Here is a 26378-nt window from a genome sequence, read left to right on the forward strand (position 1 = left end):
AATACTGCATTATTTTATTTCTTAGGGGAAAAACCAGTTAAGAAATGACTCAAGGAATAAAGTAAGATTATTTAAAGTGGATTTCAATTTCTTAAAGTAAATTTCCTGAGGAAATTGTTTGTGTGATGAGATAAAACTCTTGAAAAGAAATATTTTTAGCTCCATTCACATTATAAACCACAAATTACATCATCTCCTGCATAAATTTAGAAGTCTTCTCTGAAAGACAGCCATATAACCGGATATTCCTGCATCATCATCATCATTGACATGAGCTAAATATTATTTTAAGAACAACTGCCAAAATGTCATGTTTCCAGTACAAATAAACTATGTCTTAAAGTTATGTAACACACATAAGCAAACTTTTGGTTTAGTTTATGATAATTCCATAGCACCCTGTTAGTCTTTCTGGGAAAATCATAGTGATATAATAATTTATGAATAAACTTGAGATATCTATTAGTCTATCACGTGCCATGTCCACGACCTAGGGAGTCTCTCCCCTAAGAGTTCAGTTTCCTACTGACCTTGCAGGGATTGAGTTTGTTTGAATCCTTAAATATCTCTGAGAGAGATTTTGAAAATGGTTTTACATTTCTAGTATTCCATCTTCCCATCTTTGAGAGATGGATCCTTCTTAAATCTAGGTTGATTCTGTGAATAGTGTAAGCATAAAAATAAGCAAAAGTGAGATTGTACCTTAAGAGATCAGCAGCGTTCACCTCCTGTCTTAGAACACCTGCTTTTGGAACAATGAGTCTCCAAGGACGAAACCTGAACTTGCTGAGGCCATACACCATGAGGAAGCCCAAATCAGCAGATGGAGCAGGTGTATTGAGGGGGTGAGGCTGTTCAGACACTGCAGCCAGGTGCCAGACATATGAGTGAAAAAGCCTGTGATGACTTCACCCCAGTAATTGTCTGACTGCAGCCGTAGGAATTCACCACACAACTATCAGCAAGAACCCCCCCCTCAGCCATGATGATTGTCATTTTAAGCCACTAAATTTTGGGGGTATTTTTTTTTGGTCATTGTTGTTATGTAACAATAAGTAACCGGCAAATCTCCCTTACTTCCTTACTTAAATATTTGGGAGAGCAGGTCACATTCAGTAGTTTGTCTACTGAGTTGCTGAGGGAATGTTGCATGCTTGTAGCAGATGATGTTTTGGTGTGCTTGTGTTCTGACTGAATACATTCTTTATTTTTACCTTACATGCTGACTACTTTAAAACAAGTTTTGATGCCGTGATTAAATGATAAGAGAGTGAATGTGGTAAATTAATCATGAAACATTTAGTCAGACCTAACTTCATGAAGATGTTTAACTCAATTGTTTAATTTATTGAATAAGCTTTCATACTCTTAATCATAAGTTATTAAGTTGAATGCCTCATAATGTTTTCTCAAAAATATATGTCAAAATTGTCTGTTCTTTTCTCGACTCTACAAGCATCTCGGAATTTCCCAGACACAGTATGTCATCCAATATCTCCATCCCATTGCTCATGCAGTTACTTGTAATTCTCTTTCTCTCCAGACTTGTGGCTGACAAATTCTACCCATTATTCATGCTAAGATTAAACATTACTTCCTCCTTTGACTTATGGATTAATGTATTCATCACTCATCCATCATTTATTGAGTACCCATTTCATCCTAATTACTAACTTACTTTAAAAAAATTAATTTTATTGGTACATTTTAGGTGTACAATATAATGACATTCATTATTGGAAATTGCAACTTTACATAACCTTGGTTCTTTTTTCCCCCTTCCCCTGCTCTCCCTTCAACCCCTCCATCCCTCCCTATTTACAAAGACTTTGTTTCCTTTTTTCATTTTCTCATATTAATTCCATTCCCTTCTTTCCTTTCCCCTACCCCTCCCACTTCTTCCCCTTTGCCCCTTTTCTTCCTATTTCACATTATCTATTATGCCTTTTAGTCCTTATTTACATTTTCAGTTTCTCACACCAGAGAAACTATTCGGTATTTACACATGTGTGCCCTATTTATTTCATTTAAGAGTATCACTTCAATATACACACATTTGGGTATAAATGTCTCTAATTTGTCATTTTTTATAGCTGAGTAGTACTCCATTTTATAAAAAAACCACATTTTCTTTATCCAGTCACCAGTTGATGGGCATCTGGGCTGCTTCCAAGTTTTAGCTAATACAAATTGTGCTGCTATGAACATGGGTGCACATATATCACTGTGGTATGATTCTTTTAGTTCTTTGGGGAAGATATCCAGCAGGAGAATAGCTGGGTCAAATGAGACTTCCAGTCCTAGTTCTTTGAGGTATCTCCATGCTAATTTCCACAGTGGCTGCACGAGTCTACTTTCCCACCAGCAGTGGAGCAGTGTTCCTCTTTTCCCACAGCCTTGCCAGCATTTGTTGATTTCATGGTAGGTTGATTTCATGGTAGCAGCCATTCTTTCTGGAGTGAGGTAGACTCTCAGTGTTGTTTTCATTTGCATCTCTCGAAATGACCAGTGATGTTGAACATTTTTTCATGTGTTTATTTGCTATTTCTACTTCTCTGTCTGAGAAATGTCTGTTCATTTCATATGCCCATTTTTGGATTGGGTCCATTTTATAAAAAAAACCCACATTTTCTTTATGCACTCTCCAGTTGATGGGCATTTGGGCTGTTTCCAAGTTTTAGCTATCACAAACTGTGCTGCTATGAACATGGGTGCGCATATATCACTGTGGTATGATTCTTTTAATTCTTTGGGGAAGATCCCCAGCAGTGGAATAGCAGGGTCAAATGGGACTTCCAGTCCTAGTTCTTTGAGGTATCTCCATACTGATTTCCACAGTGCTTGCACCAGTCTATACTCCCACCAGCAGTGGAGCAGTATTCCTCTTTCCCCACAGCCCTGCCAGCATTTGTTATTGGTTGGTTTCATGCTAGCAGCCATTCTTTCTGGGGTGAGGTGGAATCTCAGCATTGTTTTCATTTGCATCTCTCGAAATGACCAGTGATGTTGAACATATTTTCATGTATTTATTTGCTATTTCTACTTCCTTGTCTGAGAAATGTCTGTTCATTTCAGATGCTCATTTTCGGATTGGGTCTTTAAATTTGGGAGGTCTGATCTTTTTAAGTTCTTTATAGATTTGAGATAGTAGACCTTTGTCTGAGGAAGAGCAGGTGAAGATTTTTTCCCACATTGTGGGTTGTCTCTTCACAGTGCTGGTGGCTTTTCTTGCTGTGCAGAGGCTTTTTAATAAGAAGTGATACCACTTGTTGATTATTTGTGCTAGTTCACAGGTAACTGAGGTTTTGTTCATAAAATCTTTTCCTACACCGATGTCTTCAAGAGTTCTGCTTAACCTCTGTTCCAGCTGGTTCAGCGTTTCTATTTTAATATTTAGATCTTTAATCCATTTCGATTTTAGTTTAGTGCATGACGAGAGATATAGGTCTAGTTTTAATCTTTGGCAAGTTGAAGAGAGTTTCGGTTTTATGAGGGATACATTTAAGACAATAGTTACAGTGGAGGATGATAAATATTTTGGGAGCTATCCAAGATAGCCTGAAAAAATAAGCAAGGGCATCTGAGCTCCTAAAGTCCAAGGAAGTGGCCATCAAGCAAGGAAAGAGTGGAGAATAGCTTTTGTGGTTTGTTTCCCTGTTTTATGTTTTTAAGAGACGTATTTTTATTGGAACATTGAATTGAACTAAAGAGGGTTTATTGTAAGTAATTAGAAGATTTGCAATAATAAAAGTAGTTTGAAAGTAGGATAGTTAGGAAGGGTTAGTTTTTTCTAACTCCTCTCCCAGCCTTCCCACTTTTCCCTGTTCCAGTTGTTGAGCTCACACTATATCTATCAGAATGTGTTGGGCTGGGGGGCAGGGATCTTTTTTTTTCTTCTTTTGAGAGAGGTCTTGCTATGCGGTCCAGACTGACCTTGAGCTCATTATGTAATACAGGCTGGCTCTGAACTCTCAGTGCTCCTGCCTCAGCCTCCTGAGTGCTGGGAATACAAGTGTGTGCCATCACATCCAGCCAGAGTAATATTCTTATGTTAACAATTAGAAATAATGAGGCTTCTACTGTCACAATTCAGCTAGATGCATGATTGATATAGAGTCCTGGGTTTCAGCAGCCTGATTGCCAGCTACATGCAGAGTTTCTGGCAGTAGGCCACCCTGATTTTTTCCCTCTTTGTAATGTATATCTTATGTATTATACATGATAAACAAGTAAACAAAGTAAATGTTTCTCTAAATTTTGTGAATGTTCTAGCAGATTATCAAACATGAGGAATGGGGCATGGGGAGCCCTGATTTGTAGCTGATGTTAGACATGCACCTGGTATTGCAAGTGAGAAGAGTAGTCCTACCGGACTGACCCCTTAACTTAGGGTCTTCATTAATTTGGGGTAGTTTAATATCATAAGTGAATTGCAGGACACCTCCTTAGTGTTGGGAGAATTGGAGAATTTGTTGTGGGGAAATCACACCCCATCTGGCATCAGAAGTACTGTAAGTAAAGAGGAGAAATCATTATGATTTTCTCACACAGGTTTCAAGTCTGTTCAAAAGTCCTTGGATTAATCTTATAGTGTGAGGAGGTAGCAAATTGGGTTACTTAGCTTCTGTCTTAGTTTTTGTCCAGAGATTCTTGTGTTTTGTGCAGTGCTGGGTTGCCACTCTCTGAAGCATTTCTAGAAGTCTTCTTTTGTGAGTGTCTTTATGAAGTGTAATAAAAAATACAGTGAATGCTGCTGCTGAGTGACCACCAATGGAAAAGCAGGCTCATAAAAACAATTAAAATGTGTTCTTATCTACATCATTCACTGATTCTGACACTGTGTGACATCTGGCTCTTCACCAAAGTAAAAATAACTATGAAAAGTGAATGATTTGAATTGATTTAGGATTCAGGATATAAAGGCAGCCACAACATTTTAATGAAAGACACTCTTGAAGGATGACTTCTAGAACTGCTTCAGAAAGTGGCAGGAATAATGAAACAATTGTGTTCAAAATGAAGGGGTGTATTTTGAAGAGGATTAATGGTAATGTCTTTGTTGTGGTTTAGATTTAAAATGTTCCTCAAAATTCTCATGTTTGGAGATTGGCCCTAGTCTGAAGGGTTGGTCACTGAGGGTATGACCTGGAGGATATATCTCTCTCACTGGCTCATTCCTTCTCTCTCTGCTTCCTGGTTACCATGAGTTGAGCATCTTTTCTTCTGTAATGCCCCTTTGCCAACCTGTTTTTGCCTTGGAGTCAGCCAACCATGGACTAAACTGTGAGCCAAAATAAACCTTTTCTCTTTTAAGTTGTGGGTTTCAGGTACTGTGTACCAGCAATGGAAAGTAATTAAAACAGAAATTGGTACTGAGTGGGGTGTTTGGTATGAGCATACCTGAACATGTGGCTCAAACCCCATTGGAACTGTTTCATGGGAGAAGTTTGGATAGGTTGGTAAATGGCAGTTAGGAACCTATAGAATGCTGAAAACTGAGCTTGGTGGGAGATTCTGTTTAAAGCTTAGATGACCAAAATGCTCACAGAAATGTGAATAGTAAAGACCAGGCTCAGGAAGTTGTAGTTGAGAACAAGGACTTTTTCAGCAGTTTGACTAAGGGCCATGCGTGCATGCTATACTCTGGCAGAAAATTTGTCTACATTTTGCTCATGTTCTGAGACTTTGCAAGACTGAGATTAAGGGAGGTGAACTAATAAATCTGACAGAGAAAATTTCAAAGCAGTCAATGTTCAGGCTGTGGCAAGGGAATTCCTAGCTCATTTTATCCACATCTACAATGAGAATCAGGAACAAATGACAGAATGATTTGAAAAGTTTTCAGTTTTGCCAGAAAGAAAGAGCCTGAAAAATTAGGGTGAAGGAGAGCATGGTTGCTAAAAAGATTATCATTAAAAAGAAGCCAAGTACTTCTCATCAAAACAATATGAAATATGTCTCTAGGGCATCTCAGAAATCAGCAAGATATATGCCATTTAAGGATGGAAAACTGTAAATCTTTCATTTGAGAAGAGAGCCTCTGGAATACTGTTTGTAAAGGGCCACCTAAGGGATTGGTTGGATCCCTAGGATTTGTTTTCACAGTGGTTAGCTATCCAGACATTCAGAAGCCTCTGCTGGCAAGATTTAAAGGGACTCAGCTACTGCTCAAGTTGGTGGCAGACTTTGGCATCATCCACTATGGTACTGGTTTTATAGGCATGCAGAATGCAAGAATAATGGGGACATGGAGGCTTTCATCTTCTTTCTTTCAATAGAAGGCCTAGGAGGCCAGGAAGTATGCCTCTGGGAGGGCAGTATGTGAAGCCTTGAGAGTAAAGCAAAAAGTGCATGAAGACCCCAGGCTGCTGGAAATGCCCAAAACATGGAACATCTGCTGAGAAAAACCTCAGGCAGTGAGCAGAACCACCCCCGAGAGAGGAAATGTAGGCTACAAGAAACACTTTGGAACTCACAATTTGCCACAATCTGTCCCTTGTGCTGGATATGGAACTGCAAGATTTAATATTTTCCCTGATAAGTTTCAGTTTTGCTTTGGTTCTGTTCCTTTCTATCCTACTTCTCCCTCTTCGAATTGTATGTGCCATTGTATGTTGGTAGTATTGTTTTTTTGAGTTTTACAAGGTCTCATAGTTATGAGTTTGCCTGAGTCTCAGAGATTTTGCCTTGGGCTTTTCAGCAATACTGGAAATATTAAGACTTGGAAACTCTTTAGAGACAGACCAAGAGCATTGTTTATAATGAGATGGGTGTGAATCTTTTGGAGGCCAGGGCAGAATGTTACAATGATTTAAATCTAAAATGCTCCCCACCCAAATTTTCACATTTGGACATGGGGCCTGGTTGGAAGGGGCTGGTCACTGGGGGCATGATGTGGCAGGGTGTATCTCTTTCTTTGTTCCTTCCTTGTCTCTCTGATTTCTGGCTACCATGGGTTGAACACCTTTTCCTCCAGCATACCCCTCTGTCATCTTGTTTCTGCTTTGGAACCAGCCCAAAATAGACTAAAACTGTGAGCCACAATAAACTTTTCCTTAATTAAGTTGTGGATGTTGAGTATTGTGTCCCAGAAACAGGAAAGTAAATAAGACAGTCTTTTACTGTAATGTGTTTTAAAAAATTTGAATATTTACAGTATTTTTCAATCATGGTGAAATGCCATTTAAGATGATATTAATTATAGTATTTTTAAAATACAAGACAACTATCAACCTACTTGTTTTTCTTCAGACATGTAAGGAGCACTTACAATATCTATGTGTGAAAGTAAAGTTCTTGCTGGAGCAGAGAAGAGGAGAGAGTACATGACAATCATGTGACCCATCCAAGGAGGTTGGATCCTGGAAGAGAACCTGCCAAGTACTTAATGCACAGTGCGGTCAGCATATTGAACATGAATTATACTAGACCGCAAAGAACAGTTCAAAAATAAAATTCTTTATTAAATAATCAATAGAACAGTTATGGAGATACTTCCATTTATTACATGAATATTTCTCACTTCTGTGCAATGTAATCAAGAACAAATGATGTGTTTTAAACAATGCTCTGTGGCACATAAAGATGTCTGCAAGCCTCGTCTTCTCTGGCCACAGTTCATGCAGGAATAATTTATCATTTTGATTCACAGTAAATTAGGTGAATATTTATTAGATTCATTTAAAATGCCCATGTCTGTCTTTTCCTTATCTCATTTACCCAGTAACCAGCTGTTACTTTTCAATACATGTGTCACCATCTTGGCATTAGTGTCAAACTCAAACTGTGTTGATCCACTGAAGAAATAGAAAAATCCTGTAAACATAGATGAAGAAAATGATGAGACATTTTTCACTGTATTCTTCAACATATCATTTTTTCAGTATATATCAATATATAACTTATAATAAAAGTGAGCTAATAATGAGTGCCATTTATTAAATGGTTCTCTGTGTTAGGCACCATGGCGAGTGCATTGTACGATTTATTTCATCTATACTTGCAAAAACAGTGTAAGAAATCATTAATGAGGATGAAACTGAAAATTAGGAAGGCTTTAGAATTTCCCAAGATAACATTTTTAGTAAAAGATGGAGGAAAGATTCCATCTCTTCTGTCTGACTTCAGTGTTCTGATACATTAGATTATCCTGTCTTTAAATAGGTGGAATTCTATGGTATTTTAAAATCCAATTTTCCTCTTTCTTTTCAACATCTTATCTTCCTATTAGGTCCTAAATCAAAGTTTGGGGAGCAATTGAACCCAAAAAGAATCAGATTAATGATAAAATGCACCTTTAGTGCATTCCCTGCTTCGTATATACTATGGTCAAATTATTTTAGTCACAGGCCATCAGCTTCATGATTGTCAGGGCCTGGCAGCTCCCTCCAAAATTCCTTTAGAGTACCCAAGCACAAGTTTCTCCTGCCCATCTACTCATTAGCAAGAGTTAAATTTTGTCTAGTCTGAGCATGTGGGAGAACCACAATTGACTTACAATAGTAACTAATAATGACTAATGTAAACAATTGCTGACTGCAATAGCAACCAGACAAAGCCCTGTGGGATGGGACAGGAAATAACAGGGGACAGAATGGAATGAAAATTAGTCATCAGCAAACCTGGTTCACACCTGGTTGTATTTTTACAACAACATAATGACCTGAAAGATCATGGTTTCTGTGTGAAGCTGTACCCTTTGATTGTGTGTGTAGATATGTTTGGTTTTTTTTTTTTTTGGTACCAGGGATCGAACTTGGGACCTTGCGCTTGTGAGGCAGATGGTGGAACCACTGAGCTAAATCCCTCTCCCATTGTGTGTGTAGATATGAAATAGACGCTTGGAAGTTACTCAAGAAAGATAAAATTTAAAGTCAATTGGCATATTTGGAAAGTTAAAATTTTCAGGAATTTGAACTAAAAAGGATTTAAAACTGAATGATTTGAAAACTGTTTTGATTCCACACTTCCTTAAAAAAACATTTTAGTAACTTTATGGTAGCACTCTTTACATAGCATAAAATCTATCAATTTTAATTGTTCCATTTGATAAGGTTTAGTAAATGTTACAGAAGTATTTGTACGCAAATATTCATACAAATATTTGTACACAATGTTCATAGCAGCATTGTCTATAATGGGCAAGGAGACGAAACAATCCAAAACATACTTCACTTCATTTTGAAACTATAAAATATGCAAAGTACCCCCATTGGTAATGAAATGGATGTCCTCTTACCAGAGGCCTGTAATACAGCATCAACTTTTCCATCAACTCCTGGAAAGTCATCAGCTATAAACCTGGGGAAGCCTTTTCCCATAGACTGGCTTTCCTCATCAAATCTGCACCAAGTGAAAGAAATCCAGGTCAATATTTTATAGAAATATGATTATGCAAACATTATGGCATAATGTTAATGTTCTCACATGGAATCCTAGATAAACTTTTCAAGCTGTTTAAGAGATGGTAAACATTTTAGGGCTACAATAATAATGTGACTTTCCTAGGCTTACAAGCTTATAACAATATAAACAATATTTTACCCAGAAAAGGGACAATATTTTATTCTTCAGAGATTCCATACATATGTTTGAAGTCAATTTTCTAAGCCTGGACTCATAGAAGCTAAGCACTTACTTCCCACAAATATACAAGGACTACATACACATAAGATGCAAAGTGAATTAAGTCATTTGGCTAAAAGTAAACTCCTGGTTCTCTATCATAGTGGGACCCGGAAGAACTTGTTTCTACAGCCTGCTACACCTGCTACACCTGGGATTCCTATGGCAACCATATGGGACTGGCCATGGGACACAAAGTAAATGTGCCTTTGGAGCTCTGTTGGTCTCTCTTGATGTCTTTGGCTGTTTGTGACAACTATTCTGAATGACCTTTCTATCTGGGAAGTTGAGCAACTGTCAGGTATCTTCCTCATAATCAGAATATCTGAAGTTAGAGAAAGAGGGTGAATTGGGCAGGTATCTTTTAAAATGATGCCTGATTAGGTTCCAAAGAAAGTCATTCCTACTGCATCTTACCTCCAGTATTTGTGCCCTGTAAAGAAGTATGTTTTCTTCTTTTCCTTATCAGAAACAGCTGCATCAATTTTCCTTATGGTTGCAGGAAATCCCAGAGTATGGATGCTTCTTGGATAACCTGCTTGTATGTCATTTCCTCTGACTGCCCAGAACTTACTTCCTGTTAAAAAATAAAAACAAGAAAGTTTGAGTGAAGCCATTTAGCTTAATAAATGATTATAATGGCATTGTTGTGTTAAAGAGAAAGCTTGGTTTTAATTCTAAGCACTAGCATAATGTCTAGTTTCCAATGTATTTAATAAATGTTTCTTGAATGAGTGGATGAATGAAGGAATGAATGGGTGGATGAACAAATGAGTGTATAACTCTTGTTCACTGTCTTTTCTGCATCTTATATTTGTTATCTGTAATTTATAGTAAACATTCCTAGTTATTTCTTACAATTGTTGATGATTTCTTAATCTAAATTTCTAACCTAGCCCTCTCCAAAGCTTTGCATCAGAAGGTCAGTTGCTTTTTAGACACCTAATACAAAAGAACTCATAACCACCAAATCCTATCGGTGCTTCTTCAGAATATTATGAGAATCCCCTCAAATTCAAGTGAATTGGGATAGTGGAATCTTATCATTGTGATTCCCTTTACTTTACCATCCTCTCTCCAAATTTGAATCCTTATCATGTACCATTGTTAGATCAACTAATCTAGGATGCTAATCTGTTGCATATTTCTCTTGCTTTGTCTGAGCGGAATGACTTCCACCCATCTGAGCAATTCCAGAAGTGTTTTATTTTTGTATAAAAAAGTTTCTTTGGCCTTAAAAACCTTTCTACTCTATACATTCAACCCATCTCTACACAGCAAAGTTCTTCTTCAAGTCTCATTCTGACATTGCTCTCTCAGTCTTGGGTAAAGTCGGGTGCTCAATCTTCGGGCCCTCATGGTTCCTCCTTCCTTCTCTCAGCCCCAGCCCTGTCCACAATGCACTGGCAGCTTCATTTCTGCTCCCTCTCTGGAGTATGCCCCTGCTTAGTAGTGAATTCTGTGCCCGACACATTGCAGGTATTTAAAAAATGCCATGTAAATGTATAAATAGAAGTAGTACTCTAGAGTTATATAACCCATTACTATTTCAAAGGCAAATTCACATCATTTCATTTCATCTTCACAGAAATGAGATTGTCAGAAATAAATACATATTTTCAAATCCCCCTATAGTTTACTATTAAAATATTACCAATAACTTATGAATCAGGGAAAAAGACCCTGAAAATAAGAACAGAATAAAAATAACATGCTAAAATTTGTGGGCTGAAGAGGAAGAAAAAGATCTTTATAGGCATAAATACTTATAAGAAAAGTAAAATAGATGGCAATAAGTTAAGTACCAAATTTAAAAATGATAAAAACAGAGTAAATACAAAGAAAGCAAAGTGAATGGAATAATAAGTATGTAGACAAAAAATTAATTAAATAGAGGAGGAAGTAGTGGTGCATGCCTGTAATCCCAGCTACTTGGGAGGCCCAGGCCAGAGGATCACAAATTTGAGGCCAGCCTGGGAAATTTAAGGAGACCCTATCTCAAAATAAACTAAAATGAACTGATAATGTAGTTCAACCATAGAGTGCTTCCCTAGCATGTGTGAGAGGAATAAAAATACAATACAGAGGATCAACAAAGACAAAAGTTAATGCTGCAAGAAGACCAGTAAGATCATTACATATCCTTTGAGATTAATAAAGAAAATTAAAGAAAGGTTGAAAGAGTCAGTATGAGAAATGAAAAAAGAAAGAAAATTCAGCAATAGTTAATTACAGCAAAATAATTCCCTGAAAATTTTGTACCAATTGATTTGGAAACAAAGTGGGTAAATTCCTACAAAAATGTATAACCTGATTTAAAAAACAGTAGAAGTTCAAATAGCATTACCAAGAGAACAAATTGAAACAGTAGTTTAAAAATCTAACAGAGAAGCCACCAAGCCTGGATAGTTCCACTAATTAATTTATCTCTCCCTGTACTGATACTACAATATCTTATTAAAATTTTATAACATAGAATTGTTCTCATTGTTCTTCAGGAATATATATGCTATTCCTGACCTTTGCCTTTCCGCATAAATTATGGATCTAATTTGTCAAGTTCTATGAAAACTCTTATGGTATTTGAATTGAGAATGTCATATCTGTGCATAAATGACATTTTAGCTATGTTAAAATTTTCTGTCCATAAATGTAGGATATTCACTATTATTGTATCTAATACAAATATTTATCCCTCTAAAGATACTTTTCTTTCTCTTAATCTCACAAAGTTTGATTTGTTACTTTCTTTTTGTTTTTATTTCCAAGTTTTTTCTCCCTTGACTCCTGGGTTATAGGGAATATTTTAAGACATCAAACTACATGGGGAATAGTTTCTGTCTGCATCAAGTATTTTAAAATAACTTTTATAATGGTTTTTGTGCAAAGCTTACTTAAGCATTAACACTAGATTTTTGCAGTAATGAACCATTTAAAATGTAATATAATAGAGTAAATTCCTATCAGTGAAACTTTTGCAATAGGGATTATTTCAAAAATTTAAAAATTGTGGATAGTACTTACCTTTAAAAATAAAAACTGTATCCTTGCTAATAACCTCATATGCAGCATCTAAGTCTGATGGAAGAGAGGGCCAAAATGTAGAAATCAAATTAAATTCAGGTTGGGATTTCCAGTGGAGTTTACGCCAAAAATATCTGTAATATATAAAAATTATTTTCAATCTTCTTTCTCCTTTAAATAATAAGCAGAGAGACATAGATAAATAAAAAAGGACCATAGTCTTCTTTCCTTTCAATCAATGCTAATTCATCCTTTGCAGAAGTCAGTATTAGACTGTCTTGTGTGTGATTCCAGGGTAATGAAAGCTACAGCAGGAATATTGGTCAGTTCCAATATGATTATTTAGCTTAAATTCATTCTGAAAGTCTATAAAACATTGTGTATATTATATATCAATAAATATTTCCACAAAATATTATGTGCCTCTTTGTGTTTGTGTGTGAATAGAGACACAAAAGAAATTGGTAATATGGAAGCAACTGGGTTACTGTAGGTCAAAGATGGGAAGATTTTTCTTGTAGCTCTCTCTGTATCTTTTGTTACTGTTTGAATATTGTGCATAAGCATATATCTTTTTTTTCTAAAAGCAATTCATTGAGATAGTGGCTTTCTAAAACAAAGATAAAGGCATTACTTTGCTTCTAAAGATTTACAGTACTTTTTGAAGCCATTCCATGATTTATGATATTTAAAAAGTAAACAAAACAGATAAAAACACCTGCCTTAATGGAATTTATGTTCTAGTGATCAAGAATCATTTTTTGTAAGTCTTTAAAAAAGTCTGAGCTATTCTAAAGAGGTGTTAAAAATGCAGTAAGAGCTAGATTACAGGCAGCCACTGTGATGCACACCTGCAATCCAAGCACTCTGAGAGGCTGAAGCAGGAGGATTACAAATTGAAGCCCATTTTGGGCAACTTCACAAATCAGTGACACCCTATCTTAAAATTTAAGATTTTTTAAAAGGTTTGTGGATGTAGCTGAGTGTGAAAGTCCAGGGTTCAATACCTAGTAACACACACACACACACACAAATCAGATCAAAATGATATGACTCTAAAATGTACAGGAAACACTTCATTTAAATTTTAGCTTGTTTTCCTTTTTCAAGCATTATACCTCAAAAAAAAGATAAGAAAATACAACAGGGCCGGGATTTAGCTCAGTGGTTTCACCACCTGCTGTGCAAGCGCAAGGACCCGAGTTCGATCCTCAGTACCAAAAAAAAATAAAATAAAATACAGCTTTCCAGCCTGACCTGTCTTTAAAGAACAGGATTTCTCCCCTCAGAGTGCTGACTGCATCGAAGGACAAGGCAGGATCGCACACAGCTGGTGTTCCAGACTCTAGTGGGCTAGATTCAGTGGGCACCTCAGGTTCATCAGGAGAGGGAGCAGGAGGTCCTAAAGGCAACAGATTAAGGAAGAAGCAGCATTAGGAAAAATGTGATGCATGTGTCAACTTATATGCTTTCCAGACCTTCTCAAGGTGCTTTGAGTTGCATCACAAATATTTTATGTAGCATCGCTGCAAAGCTATAATGTCTACCTTTTCTGACATCACTCACCATAGAGGGACTGAATACCATCCACATCATCTTGAGAAAGGCGGAATTGAGTCAGGTCTGCAAAGGAGTTGTAGAGTGGGTACATCAAAGCCTCAGTATCAGCAGAGTGGAAGAGACCCAAGGAGTGGCCAAGTTCATGGGCAGCAACCAGAAATAAATTGGTCCCTATTTTAAAAACCATAGATATTGAAAGTCTTAGCAGCTATTTATTTTGAAAATACACATATAAAACATATGCCAGATATGTTTGATAGAAACTCATGTGTTTTTGAAGGCTGACTTGAAGTCAATACATCAGTTTTTCACCATATCTTTCCCTAATTGTCTCCTGGTATAGGAAAACTAGATCACTTTTACTATATTTACAGTGATGAGCACTGTTTCCAAAGTTCTTTGGAAGGACCAAGATTAATAACATGTCAATAAATATAACTCATTATTTTCTAAAAAGAAAAAGGTCATGTTTATATTTCCTAATATCTATCAGTTTCAACCTTGCTTGAAAGAAATTGGCAAGTATTCATGAATTCCTCAAACTCTTAAGCAAGAAAACTATGGTTGTTTCCCATGGGGATTTAGACTGATTTGTTCTTCTTCTTTGTCATAATCAACTAAGTTTTGATTATCAAAATTCTTCCCAATAATAAGTAATTTTGGGTATGCACAATCTTTAGTTTAAAACAGAAACATTGCCCAACTGCAGTTTTCTGCAGGACAAAAACAGCTGCATTCACTTTTTCTTTATATTATAAAAAGTTTTATTACTAGCATTTAGCCAATGCTCCAAGTAATTGAGAAAAGAATAAAGCTACATCATTTCATGCAGTACAAGTTCAGGTTTGCACTCAGTAGAGATGTTCTTTCATTTGTGTTAAAGATCCCAACAGAAGTGATTGTTTGAACTGTTTGTTTCCAAACTTCAGAGGCCATTTGAAAAAAAAATAGCATACAGTTAATTTGAATCATTGTGTCTTAGTAAATCTTGGGTCTTTCAGAACCAACTTAAGGAAACAATGTTCCTGAGCTAGTGACAGTGATGTGCTCATTTAAACAAATGACCTAGAAATGTACTTTGGTTCCTAGCATTTTCTCTTGATATTTACTTTTAAGAGAAAAGGAGCCAAATGAGAAGGAAGGAAAAACCTCAAGGGCGCATTTTAGGTTCAGAATTGATTCAGTGGAATCCATTCTACACTAGTCATTTATAATTATTGTGATATAAAATCATTATTAATCACACCGGTCCTAAACCTTCACAAGATCCTGAGTTGTGGAAATAAGATTGAATGATACTTATATTACTCATGGTGGGGCAAAGACGAATTGCATACATTTTATAAAATTCTTCAATAATGACTGAATGAAGAGTCCTCCAGGTTACCACTTAGTTAATCAGAAATTTCAGTTCTGAGAATACTCCATTTACTGCTCCTTCTGGATAATGAAATCATTCTTGTATACTTAGACATTATTTCTGAAACCATCTTCAGAGGCTTAAAACCCACCTGATGCATCCTCTGTCCATTTTTCATCATCATCAAAGTGAACATCTCCGTAAAACCCAGGCCCAGGTGGATAGGCATGAGCCAAACTCTCTCCTGGTCCATCAAAAGGGTAAAAGTCTCCATGTTCTAATGGAAAAAAATTAATGGTAGTATAAGTAACCAGAATTTCTTTTTGTCCTTTTCCAATCAGGCAGCACCAGATGCTGAATATTAGTGCCTTCTCAAAGTCCACATGTTGAAAGTTAATTTCCAATATATAGTATTAAAAGGTAGGGTCTTTATGATGTGGTTATTTTATGAAGGCTTCATGAATGGGATCAATGTCTTTATAAAGGAGGCTTGAGGGAGCCTCCTGGACCTTCTGCCACATGAGGACACAGAATGTGCCACCTGTGAAGAATGTGCCACATTACCAAAGATCTGCTGACACCATGACTTTTGATTTGTCAGTCTCAGATCTGTGAGCAATGCCATTTCTGTTGTTCATAAATTAACCAGTGTAAGGCATTTTGTTTTAGTAGCCTGAACTGACAAAAACATCTGATAAGTGAATATTTTGTTTCATTACCTCTAACTGCAAAAGAAATCATTATGTCAGCCTCTCCTTCAAGCATTCTGGTGAATGTGAGTGGGGTCACCTTCTCCCAGATCTTCAGAGCTTTCTCTATGGCAGAATCAACAGCATCTCTTGGCAAATCCAGTGTGTAATTCACAATCCTGTGTTAGAAAAAAATGAAGGCAATATTTTCCTTGGAAAGGTATAGCTTACAAAATTTCAGTATTGTGTGAAAATGTCTTTGAACCCATTACCTGTAAGTGAGATGGTTTTTCCTCCACTTTGGCATCCCAGGAAAGGTACTGAACTGACCAACATCTGGAACTCCACACCTGGGTTTGCGTATTACCTCCAAAGTGTTAGAATCCAACTTCCCTGTTACCTTCAACCCAAGGAACTTCTGCATTTCTTGAATTTTTTTAACAACAGGATCACTGTCTTTCCTTCTATAAACTTGATTCACATCTTTTGCAAGGTTGTAATAGTTTTTTAGGTATTGCTAGTAGAATAATAAGTATAATTTATAAGCAATTCTTATGATTAACCATTTATTACAATTTTAAAATCTATTTTAATTACTCTCCCATTTATTGAAACAAAGGTAGGTATCACACTTAATTTGCTTTTTCATTAAGATGGCTTATTATTTCAGTCTAATTAATTTATTAATCAAGTAAAAAAATTGGCATAATTGTATAAATTCTTGGATGAATATATCTACTTCACACTGTTAATATAGACCTGGTTCAAGACCAAAGTGAGATCAGTTCTTTTGAACACACATACAAATAATGACATAAAAATGATTCCTTGATATAAAGATCAAAATCAGCATATTCTTTCTCTTTAATTATTTTAACCAAAGTAATTCTAAGCCACAAGTTTGGGTGGTCTGTTACAAGGCAATAGATGTTTTTTTTGTTTGTTTGTTTTTGTTTTGTTTTGGTACGGGGGATCGAACTTGGGTCCTTGCACTTGTGCAGCAGGCAGTGAAACCACAGAGCTAAATCCCCGGCCCAACCAAAGTAATTCTAAAGCAAGATGCATTTTGTCTATTTCTCTCTTTTTTTTTTTTTTGTCCTGGAGATTGAACTCGGGACCTTGCACTCACGGGGCAGGTGCTGGAACCACTGAGCTATATCCCTGGCCCCATTTGTTGTTTTCACTTAGCCTCAAAGCTACTGCAACCCTATTATTCTAACCTTGAATAATTATTTGTACTTCCTGTGCCTTTCTTTCATTCTCTGTTAAGATGAAAGGAATTTCTACCTCTAGCACTTTGATATTCTCTAATGCCAAATAATTTCAACAAAATAATTTCTAACCAAGTCATTCTGCTTGGTATTGGAAGATCAAGCAGGCATAGCTGTTCTCTACATAGGTGAGCCAGTGGCTTCAAAAGATGCTGCCATTAATTACCTGGGCAAAATCCATGTTGAGATTTTCTTCCTTCACTGCCCCATTCAGAGGATAAGCTGAGCAGACTGGCAGACACAACAGCATGAAGATAGCTAAGTTCTGCATTCTGACTGCCTTTACCTTGAGAAAACTCCTTTTCCACCTACTAGCTTCTGTTCCTACTTTCTAGTGGCCACTGTTTTATAGGGAGACAATGTTTAGGTCATCAACAGCATGATTCATATTTGTGTCTTTTTAAAAAAGTGAATGATAGCAAGAAGGTTCACATCAATATAATGTGAAGATGATATAGCCTACAGTCAGTGATTTCCTCACAACTATTAAACTGGAAAGAATGACTATTCTGCAGGAAGTGGTTTCTTTGTTTATAAAGAGGAAAAAGAACTGGCTGGATAATTCATGTTTGTTTATTTCCTGGGGGATTGCTGACAAATCTGGCAAAATATTAATTTTTAGACATAGAAAACCAGAGCAATATTCATTACAAAGATTATATTTAAAATGTTTTATAAGCAGGTAAAGTATAAATAGATCAGTGGAAAGGGATCCCTCATATAAATTTGGTCCAAATGTGGAAATTTCTGTATAAGAAGATATAATGACAGATATTATATTTCCTGATTCATTTCCTCATTTATAGGAGTTATTACCTCTTTTCAGATGAAATCACTGACCCTGGGGTAGGAATATTTTAAGCAGAGAGTGGACACAGATAAGAGGAAGTGTAGAGGATGGAAGTTGCAAAGGAGAAAACCCTTGATGTTTATTTATCCTGTTTCACAATAAATCAGATAGTCAGAGTAACTCCTCCATAAACACTTGTTAAAATGAAATAAATTAACTTATATATTAGACCAAAATATCTCTCCTACCTTCCTCCTCTCCTTTGCTTTTGAAAACTTTTTTGTCCCTTTTTTCTCCTCTTACAAAGGAAGAGATGGGTTGAGATTTATAGTGGAGAATGAATTAAAATCCTTACTTTTCTTCACTCATCCTTACTCTCTCATCCAAGTACAGTCCTTTTCACACAGTAAGACCAAGCATCTTCAGTAAATATTTTGTCAAATTAACCTACTATTATAAAGGACCCTGAAATTCTTGTAGTATAGAATTATATTTTTTTCAGTAAAGCTAAATTAACTCTAACATATCTGGAGTATAAAATCTCAGAATAATGGGGTATTGAATCAATGAATGTGTAGGAATGATCTTTCAAGTGTTATCTGCCATTTTCACCCCGCTTGAAATAGGCTAGACAGGCAGGATGTCTGTCCAGAAATCAGGAAGCTCTGCTACTTCCAAGCCAGAGTCAGGGAGAAGCCTGGAAATGCACTGAGACAGCTAAGTCAGTTTGTAGCTTACCATAGTCAAGAAGTTGCTCCAGAGCACGGTAGAGTGGAGGGGATGTCAACTTGGAAATCAGAGGAAAAGGGGCTGGCAAAGTCGGACAAAGCCAGCTGGACTTGAGCAAGTATACAATTTCCTCAGACAATATATGTTATCTATAAAACTGGAGTGTAGATAACTTTACTCAAAGGGTTACAGGTGCTTTATCTTGGGGAACAAATCACCTTTCATTGTACTCTAATATCTTTAACAGACGTGTTGGCTGTACAAGTCCATGACAGTGCTCTTAGGCACTGATTTGACAAGCTCTGAGATATATGCCTTGTTGGAGTCATAACTTTCTTGGTGTTGGTGGATCCTGTTGATGGATCTTTTTACATAGTAATAAGAGCTATGTTCATGACAGTAATTGACTAAGCATCAAACCATATGCCTCACAGGAGTGATGTTGGTGTATAATCTTACTCTGCATTAAAATATCATACCTGAAGATATTAATGACATGGGCCGAAGAAGTCCTATGTGTCTATATCTAATTTATTACTTATTAGACTCACTAGAGTATGTATACAAACAGGAAAGCAAGTATATACAATTTTTCTTTTAAAAAATTTTGAGATAGGTTCTCACTATGTATCCCAGGTGGCTGTGTGGGACACTGCTTGGCTTACAATTCATCATTAAGAAAAAGTAAAACCTTTAAGTATAGATATTCTACTGTTGGCCAAATTCTAAATGTGTGTTATTTCTAATTTTTAGAACACCCAAACAACAATGAGATTAGGTTCAGAAAAACTGAGTATGAACTCAAGGTCAGCCAGTTAATAAGTGGTAAGAGATCACTCAGAACTGCCAGTGTAAAACCCAATGACTACAATTCATAGGTGTTGTAGTCAGCAGGATTTAGGCGTAGGAATACATTAAATACAGGACACATGATTTATAAGATTATTTTATGATAATTACCCAAAGAGTCAAATGCACAGGAGTACAAGAGATTAACTGCAAAAGAAACCAGCTGAGGGCGTAGATCCCAGCAATGTCACACACAAGTCCAGCTAAAGGCTTAGAGTCCAAAGCAATGTCCTCTGTGAGTCCAGCCAGTGGCCTAGACCCCACGGCAATGTCTCATGCTTATCTGTATTAAGGATCTGCATCTGGAAGGCCCAAAGGCCAGTGGTGGAAGCCAGAAAACCTATGCCAGTGAGATGAAGGATTTGTGCCACCAAGCTGAGGGATCCACATTGGAGCCAGGAAGTGATTCTCATGGTGAAGATCAGAGCTCCCCTGACAGAAACAGCAGCCATTCCGAGCAACAGTGAGACCCCAGCTCCTCCTCTGATGAGAACATCCTAGTTTGCATCAGGAAAACCATCTGCATCAAGCTTCTCCTAGAAAATCAACAGGCCCAGATCTTCCCCTCCAGTTCTCTTTTTATGGCTATTGACAACAATCCTGAGGTGGATCCTCTATGTCCAGACCATGTTGATTCAGTTCAGCTGGGTGTTACAAGTTGACCATTAGTTAATCTGCTATAATAGGCTTATCAAAAATCTTTTGGCTTGGACCTTGGCTCTCTCCTGCACAATTTTTTCATAGATTTTGACACTTTGTTCTTTTTCCCTAATTTTTATCTAATTATAAATGTATTAGTATATGCTTGTAATGCACAATAATTATATTCATTTTGGGGCATTGGTACATGTACATATCACATCCTGATTTTACTTCCCTTCCTCATAACCTTCTCCTCTCCCTTCTTTCCTCAGGCTCCCTTTCCAGTTCTACAGAGTTTACTTCCGTGTTTCTCACCATCTGTCTTTTATTTTGTTTTTTAAATTATTTATATTTTGGATTTCTCACATAAGAGAAAACATGTGATATTTAATCTTTGCACCTAATTTAGTTCACTAACCTTTATGGCCTGAAAATCCATACATTTTCCCGAAGGAAGCAAAAGACCTTTACAATGAGAACTACAACACTCTGAAAAAAGAGATCGAACAAGATATAAGAAAATGAAAAGACATCCCTTGTACCTGGGTAGGAAGAACCAATATAGTGAAAATGGCCATACTCCCAAAGCTGTTATACAGATTCAATGCAATCCTGATTGAAATCCCAACAGTATATTTCACAGATCTAGAGAAAACAATCCAAAAATTCATTTGGAACCAGAAGAGACCTAGAATAGAAAAATCAATTCTAGACAATAGAGATATGGCAGGGGGTATCACAGTCCCCAACCTGAAACTATACTACAAAGCCACTGTGATAAAAACAGTATGGTACTGGCAAAGAAACAGACCCAAGGATCAGTGGAATAGACTAGAAGATACAGAAACAACTCCAGACATACTCAGCTACCTCATCTTTGACAACCATCCTCACTGGAGGAAAGATAGCCTCTTTAATAAATGGTGTTGGAAAAACTGGATTTCACCTTGCCATAGATTAGAACTAGACCCCTATCTTTCACAATGCACTAAAATAAAATTGAAGTGGATTAAAGATCTAAATATTAAAACAGAAACACTAAACTTTCTGGAAGAGAAGTTAGATAGAACTCTTGAAGACATTGGCATAGGAAAAGACTTTATGAACAAATCCTCAGTAGCACCAGAACTAACACAAAGAATCAACAACTGGGATCTCATCTTATTAAAATGCTTCTGCACTGCAAGAGAAACCACCAACAGACCTAAGAGACAACCAACAATGTGGGGAAAAAATTTTATCAGCTGTTCCTCAGACAAAGGTCTACTATCTAGAATATATAAAGAACACAAAAAAATCAGACCCCCAAATTCAAAGACCCAATTCAAAAATGGGCATATGAAATGAACATACATTTCTCAGACAAAGAAGTAAAAGCAGCAAATAAACATATGAAAAAATGTTCAACATCACTGGTCATTCCAGAGATGCAGATGAAAACAACACTGAAATTCCACAACACCCCAGAAAGGATGGCTGCTATCAAGAAATCAACCAATAACAAATGCTGGTGGGGGTGTGGGGAGAAAGGAACCCTTCTCCATTATTGGTCAGAGTGTAGACTGGTGCAACCACTGTGGAAATCTATATGGAGATACCTCAAAAAACTAGGATTAGAAGTCCCAATTGACCTAGCTATCCCTGTGCTTTGTATCTTCCCAAAAGAATTAAAAGAATCATACTACAGTAACATATATTCACCCATGTTTATAGTGACATAGTTTGTAATAGCTAAAACTTGGAAACAGCCCAAGTGCCCATCAACTGGAAGCTGGATAAAGAAGATGTGGTTGTTTTTATAAAATGCAGTACTACTCAGACATAAAGAAGGAGAAACTAGAGACATTTCTAGCTAAGGGAATACACATTGAGGCGATACTCTTAAGTGAAATAAAAAGGACATGTGTAAATACTGAAGAGTTTCTCTGGTGTGAAAAACTAAAAGTGTAAATAAGGATCAAAATGTCTAATTGATATTGTGAAATAGGAAGAAAATGTCTAAAGGAGAAGGGGAAGTGGGAGGGATAGGGGAAAGAAAAGAAGGGAAAAGAAAAAATATGAGAAAAGGAAAAAAATGGAAACAAAATCTTTGTAAATAGGAAAGGGAGGAGGGGGTGAAGGGAGGGCAGGGGAATGGGGTAAAAATAAGAACCAAGATACATCATGTATAGGTACAAGATCCCAATGATGAATGTAACTGTATTGTATACCTAAAATGTACCAATAAACTTAATGAAAAAAAAAACCCATCCATTTTCCTACAAGGGACTAAAGTTTATCTTTCCTTATGGCTGAGTAGAACTTCACTGTGTATATATACCTCATTTTCTTTATTACTCATCTGTTGATGGCCATATAGGCCACTTCCATAATTTCACTATTGTAAATTGTGCTGTTATTGACATGCTATGCATTTATAACTGTAGTATGATTAACTCTTGGGAAGATATATATAAGACATATAGCTGGGTCAAATATAATTTCTAGTTTTAGTTTTTTGATGAATATCCATACTAATTTCCAAAATTGTTGTACTAGTTTACATTTCCATCAACAATGCAAAAGGGTTCCTTTTTCCCTACATCACCAATTTTTTTTAAGTCCTTGATAATAAGCCATTATTACTGAAGTAAGATAGAGTTTTGGGGTTGTTCTGATGTGCATTTCTAATAGCCAAAGATGTTGAACATTTTTTCATGTACTTATTGGCCATTTGTACCTCTTCTGAGAAGTGTCAATTGTCCATTTTTTGATTCAGTTGGTCTTTTATTTTTTAGTGTCTAGTTTTTTGAGTTCTTTATATATTCTAGGTATTATTCCTCTGTCCAAGGAGTAGTTGGTAAGTGTTTTGCCCATTCAGTAGGTTGTCTCTTTACTCCATTGGTGGTTTCCTTTGGTGTGCAAAAACCTTTTAATTTGATATAATCCTATCTTAGTTACTTCCCTTGTCACTGAGACACAATAGTTAACTCAACTTAAAGGAGGACAGGTTTATTTTGGCTCAAATTTATAGAAATTTCAGTCTGTAGTTGTCCAGGCTGCACAGCAGAGGAACATGGCAGAAGAGCAGTGCCTCTGGCATAGTGATTGGGAACAGGCAGAAATCAAGGGAGGGAAAAGAGATAAAACCTTCCAGGCCACACCCCCAGTGGCCCACCTCTTTCAACTAGATCTTACCTACTGACAGCAACTCAGCTATAAACTCATGAATGAACTATCACATTCCCATGATCCAATCATCTCCAAAAAGTCCCACCTACAAGTGAATGAAGTTTTGAGGGGACTTCTAGCTATAAACTGTAAAAAAATCCCACTTACTGATTCTTGGTAATATATATTGTGTAATTTGGGTTTGGTTCAGAAAGTACTTGACTATATATATGTCTTCAAAAGTTTTACTATTTTTTCATCCCAATAGATTCAATGTTTCTGTTTTTGTGTCTGTTTTATATATTTTTGAGCTATTTTGATTTGATTTTAGGACAATGTGAGAGATATGAATCTATTTTTTAAAAAAATCTTTTACTGGTACATTTTAGGTATACAATACGTTTACACTTATCATTGGGTACTTGTACCTGTACATGATGTATCTTGGTTCTTATTTTTTTCCCCATTACCTATGTGCCCTTCACCCCCTCTACCCTTCCCTATTTACATAGATTTCAGTTCCATTTTTTTCTTTTCTCATAATTTTCTTTTCCTTTCTTTCCTTTCCCCTTCCCCTCCCACCACCCCTATACCTTTGGACCTTTTCCTATTTCAAATTATCAATTATTCATTTTAATCATTTTAATCCTTATTTACACTTTCAGTTTCTCACACTAGAGAAATTATCGGTATTTACACATGTGTGTCCTATTTATTTCCTTTAAGAGTATGGCCTCAATATGCATCCATTTAGTTATAAATGACTCTGGTTTCTCATTCTTTATGACTGAGTAGTACTCCATTTTATTAAAAAGCCTGTATCTTCTTTATCCAGTTTCCAGTTGATGGGCACTTGGGCAGTTTCCAAGCTTTAGCTATTACAAACTGTGCCGCTATAAACATGGGTGTGCATATATTGCTGTGGTATGATTCTTTTAATTCTTTGGGGAAGATACCCAGCAGTGGAATAGCTGGGTCAAATGGGACCTCTAGTCCTAGTTCTTTGAGTTATCTCCATACTGATTTCCACAGTGGTTGCACCAGTCTGCACTCTCAACAACAATGGAGAAGGGTTCCTTTCTTGCCACACCCTCACCAGCATTTGTTATTGGTTGATTTCTTGATAGCAGCCATTCTTTCCAGGGTGAGGTTGAATCTCAGAATTGTTTTCATCTGCATCTCTGGAATGACCAGCGATGATGAACATTTTTTCATACGTTTATTTGCTAGTTTTAATTCTTTGTCTGAGAAATATCTGTTCATTTCAGATGTCCATTTTTGAATTGGGTCTTTGAATTTGGGGGCCTGATTTTTTTGCGTTCTTTATATATTCTAGATAGTAGACCTTTGTCTGAGGAACAGCTGCTAAAATTTTTTCCCACATTGTTGGTTGTCTCTTAGATCTGTTGGTGGTTTCTCTTGCAATGCAGAAGATTTTATTTTTTATTTTTTCCTTAAATTCTTTCATTGGTACATTTTAGGTATACAGTACATTTACCTTTCTCACTGGGAACTTGTAACTTTACATGATGTATCTTGATTCTTACTTTTTCCCCATTCCCAGCCCTCCCTTCACCCCCTCCACCCTTCCCTATTTACAAAGACGTTGTTTCCATTTTTTCCATTTCTCATATTTTTCCTTTCCCTTCTTTCCTTTCCCCTACCCTTCCCACTTCCCCTACCCCTTTGGACCTTTTCTTCTTATTTCACATTATCAATTATTCATTTTAATCATTGGTACATTTTAGATATACAATATAATGACATTCATCATTGGAAATTTGCCCCTTTACATAATCTCTCCTGGTTCTTATTTTTCACTGTTGCCCAGCCCTCCCTTCAACCCCTCCATCCCTCCCTATTTACAAAGACTTTGCATCCATTTTTTAATTTTCTCACATTAATTCCATTCCCTTCTTTCCTTTCCCCTACCCCTCCCACTTCCCCTTCCCCTTTGCCCCTTTTCTTCCTATTTCACATTATCTATTATACCTTTTAGTCCTTATTTACACTTTCAGTTTCTCACACTAGAGAAACTATTTGATATTTACACATGTGTGACCTATTTATTTCACTTAAGAGTATCACCTTAATGGTCATTCATTTAGCTATAAATGTCTCTAATTTCTCTTTCTTTATGGCTGAGTAGTACTCCATATTATAAAAAAACCACATTTTCTTTATCCAGTCTCCAGCTGATGGACATTTGGACTGCTTCCAAGTTTTAGCTATTACAAACTGCACTGCTATGAACATGGGTGCACATATATCACTGTGGTATGATTCTTTTAATTCTTTGGGGAAGATCCCCAGCAGGGCGATAGCTGGGTCAAATGAGACTTCCAGTCCTAGTTCTTTGAGGTATCTCCATACTGATTTCCACCAGCCTACATTCCTGCCAGCAGTGGAGCAGGGTTCCTCTTTCCCCACAGGCCCACCAGCATTTGTTATTGGTTGATTTCATGAAAGCAGCCATTCTTTCCAGAGTGAGGTGGAATCTCAGCATTGTTTCCATTTGCATCTCTCCAATGACCAGTGATGTTGAACATTTTTTCATATGTTTATTTTCTATTTCTACTTCTTTGTCTGAGAAATGTCTGTTCATTTCAGATGCCCATTTTTGGATTGGGCCTCTAATTTTGAGGGGTCTGATCTTTTTAAGTTCTTTATAGATTCGAGATAGTAGGCCT

General features: G+C 36.6%; 1 protein-coding gene across 1 annotated transcript; it reads right to left on the bottom strand.

The window, feature by feature from the left end:
* Positions 1-7573: 7573 nt before the first annotated feature.
* Mmp10 (matrix metallopeptidase 10) lies at positions 7574-17822 on the bottom strand. The gene is made up of 10 exons (XM_004870810.3): positions 17695-17822; positions 16530-16774; positions 16288-16436; positions 15720-15845; positions 14215-14379; positions 13906-14050; positions 12649-12782; positions 10042-10201; positions 9239-9342; positions 7574-7815 (listed from the first exon to the last, which is right to left on the bottom strand). The coding sequence occupies exons 1-10, from the start codon at positions 17797-17799 to the stop codon at positions 7712-7714; spliced, it is 1437 nt and encodes a 478-aa protein (XP_004870867.1). The 5' UTR covers positions 17800-17822; the 3' UTR covers positions 7574-7711.
* Between the last annotated feature and the right edge of the window lie 8556 nt (positions 17823-26378).

This window comes from Heterocephalus glaber, unplaced genomic scaffold, assembly GCF_053883595.1.
Source record: "Heterocephalus glaber isolate CG9 unplaced genomic scaffold, H.glaber_assembly_v1.0 deba00001429, whole genome shotgun sequence".
Taxonomy (NCBI): domain Eukaryota; kingdom Metazoa; phylum Chordata; class Mammalia; order Rodentia; family Bathyergidae; genus Heterocephalus; species Heterocephalus glaber.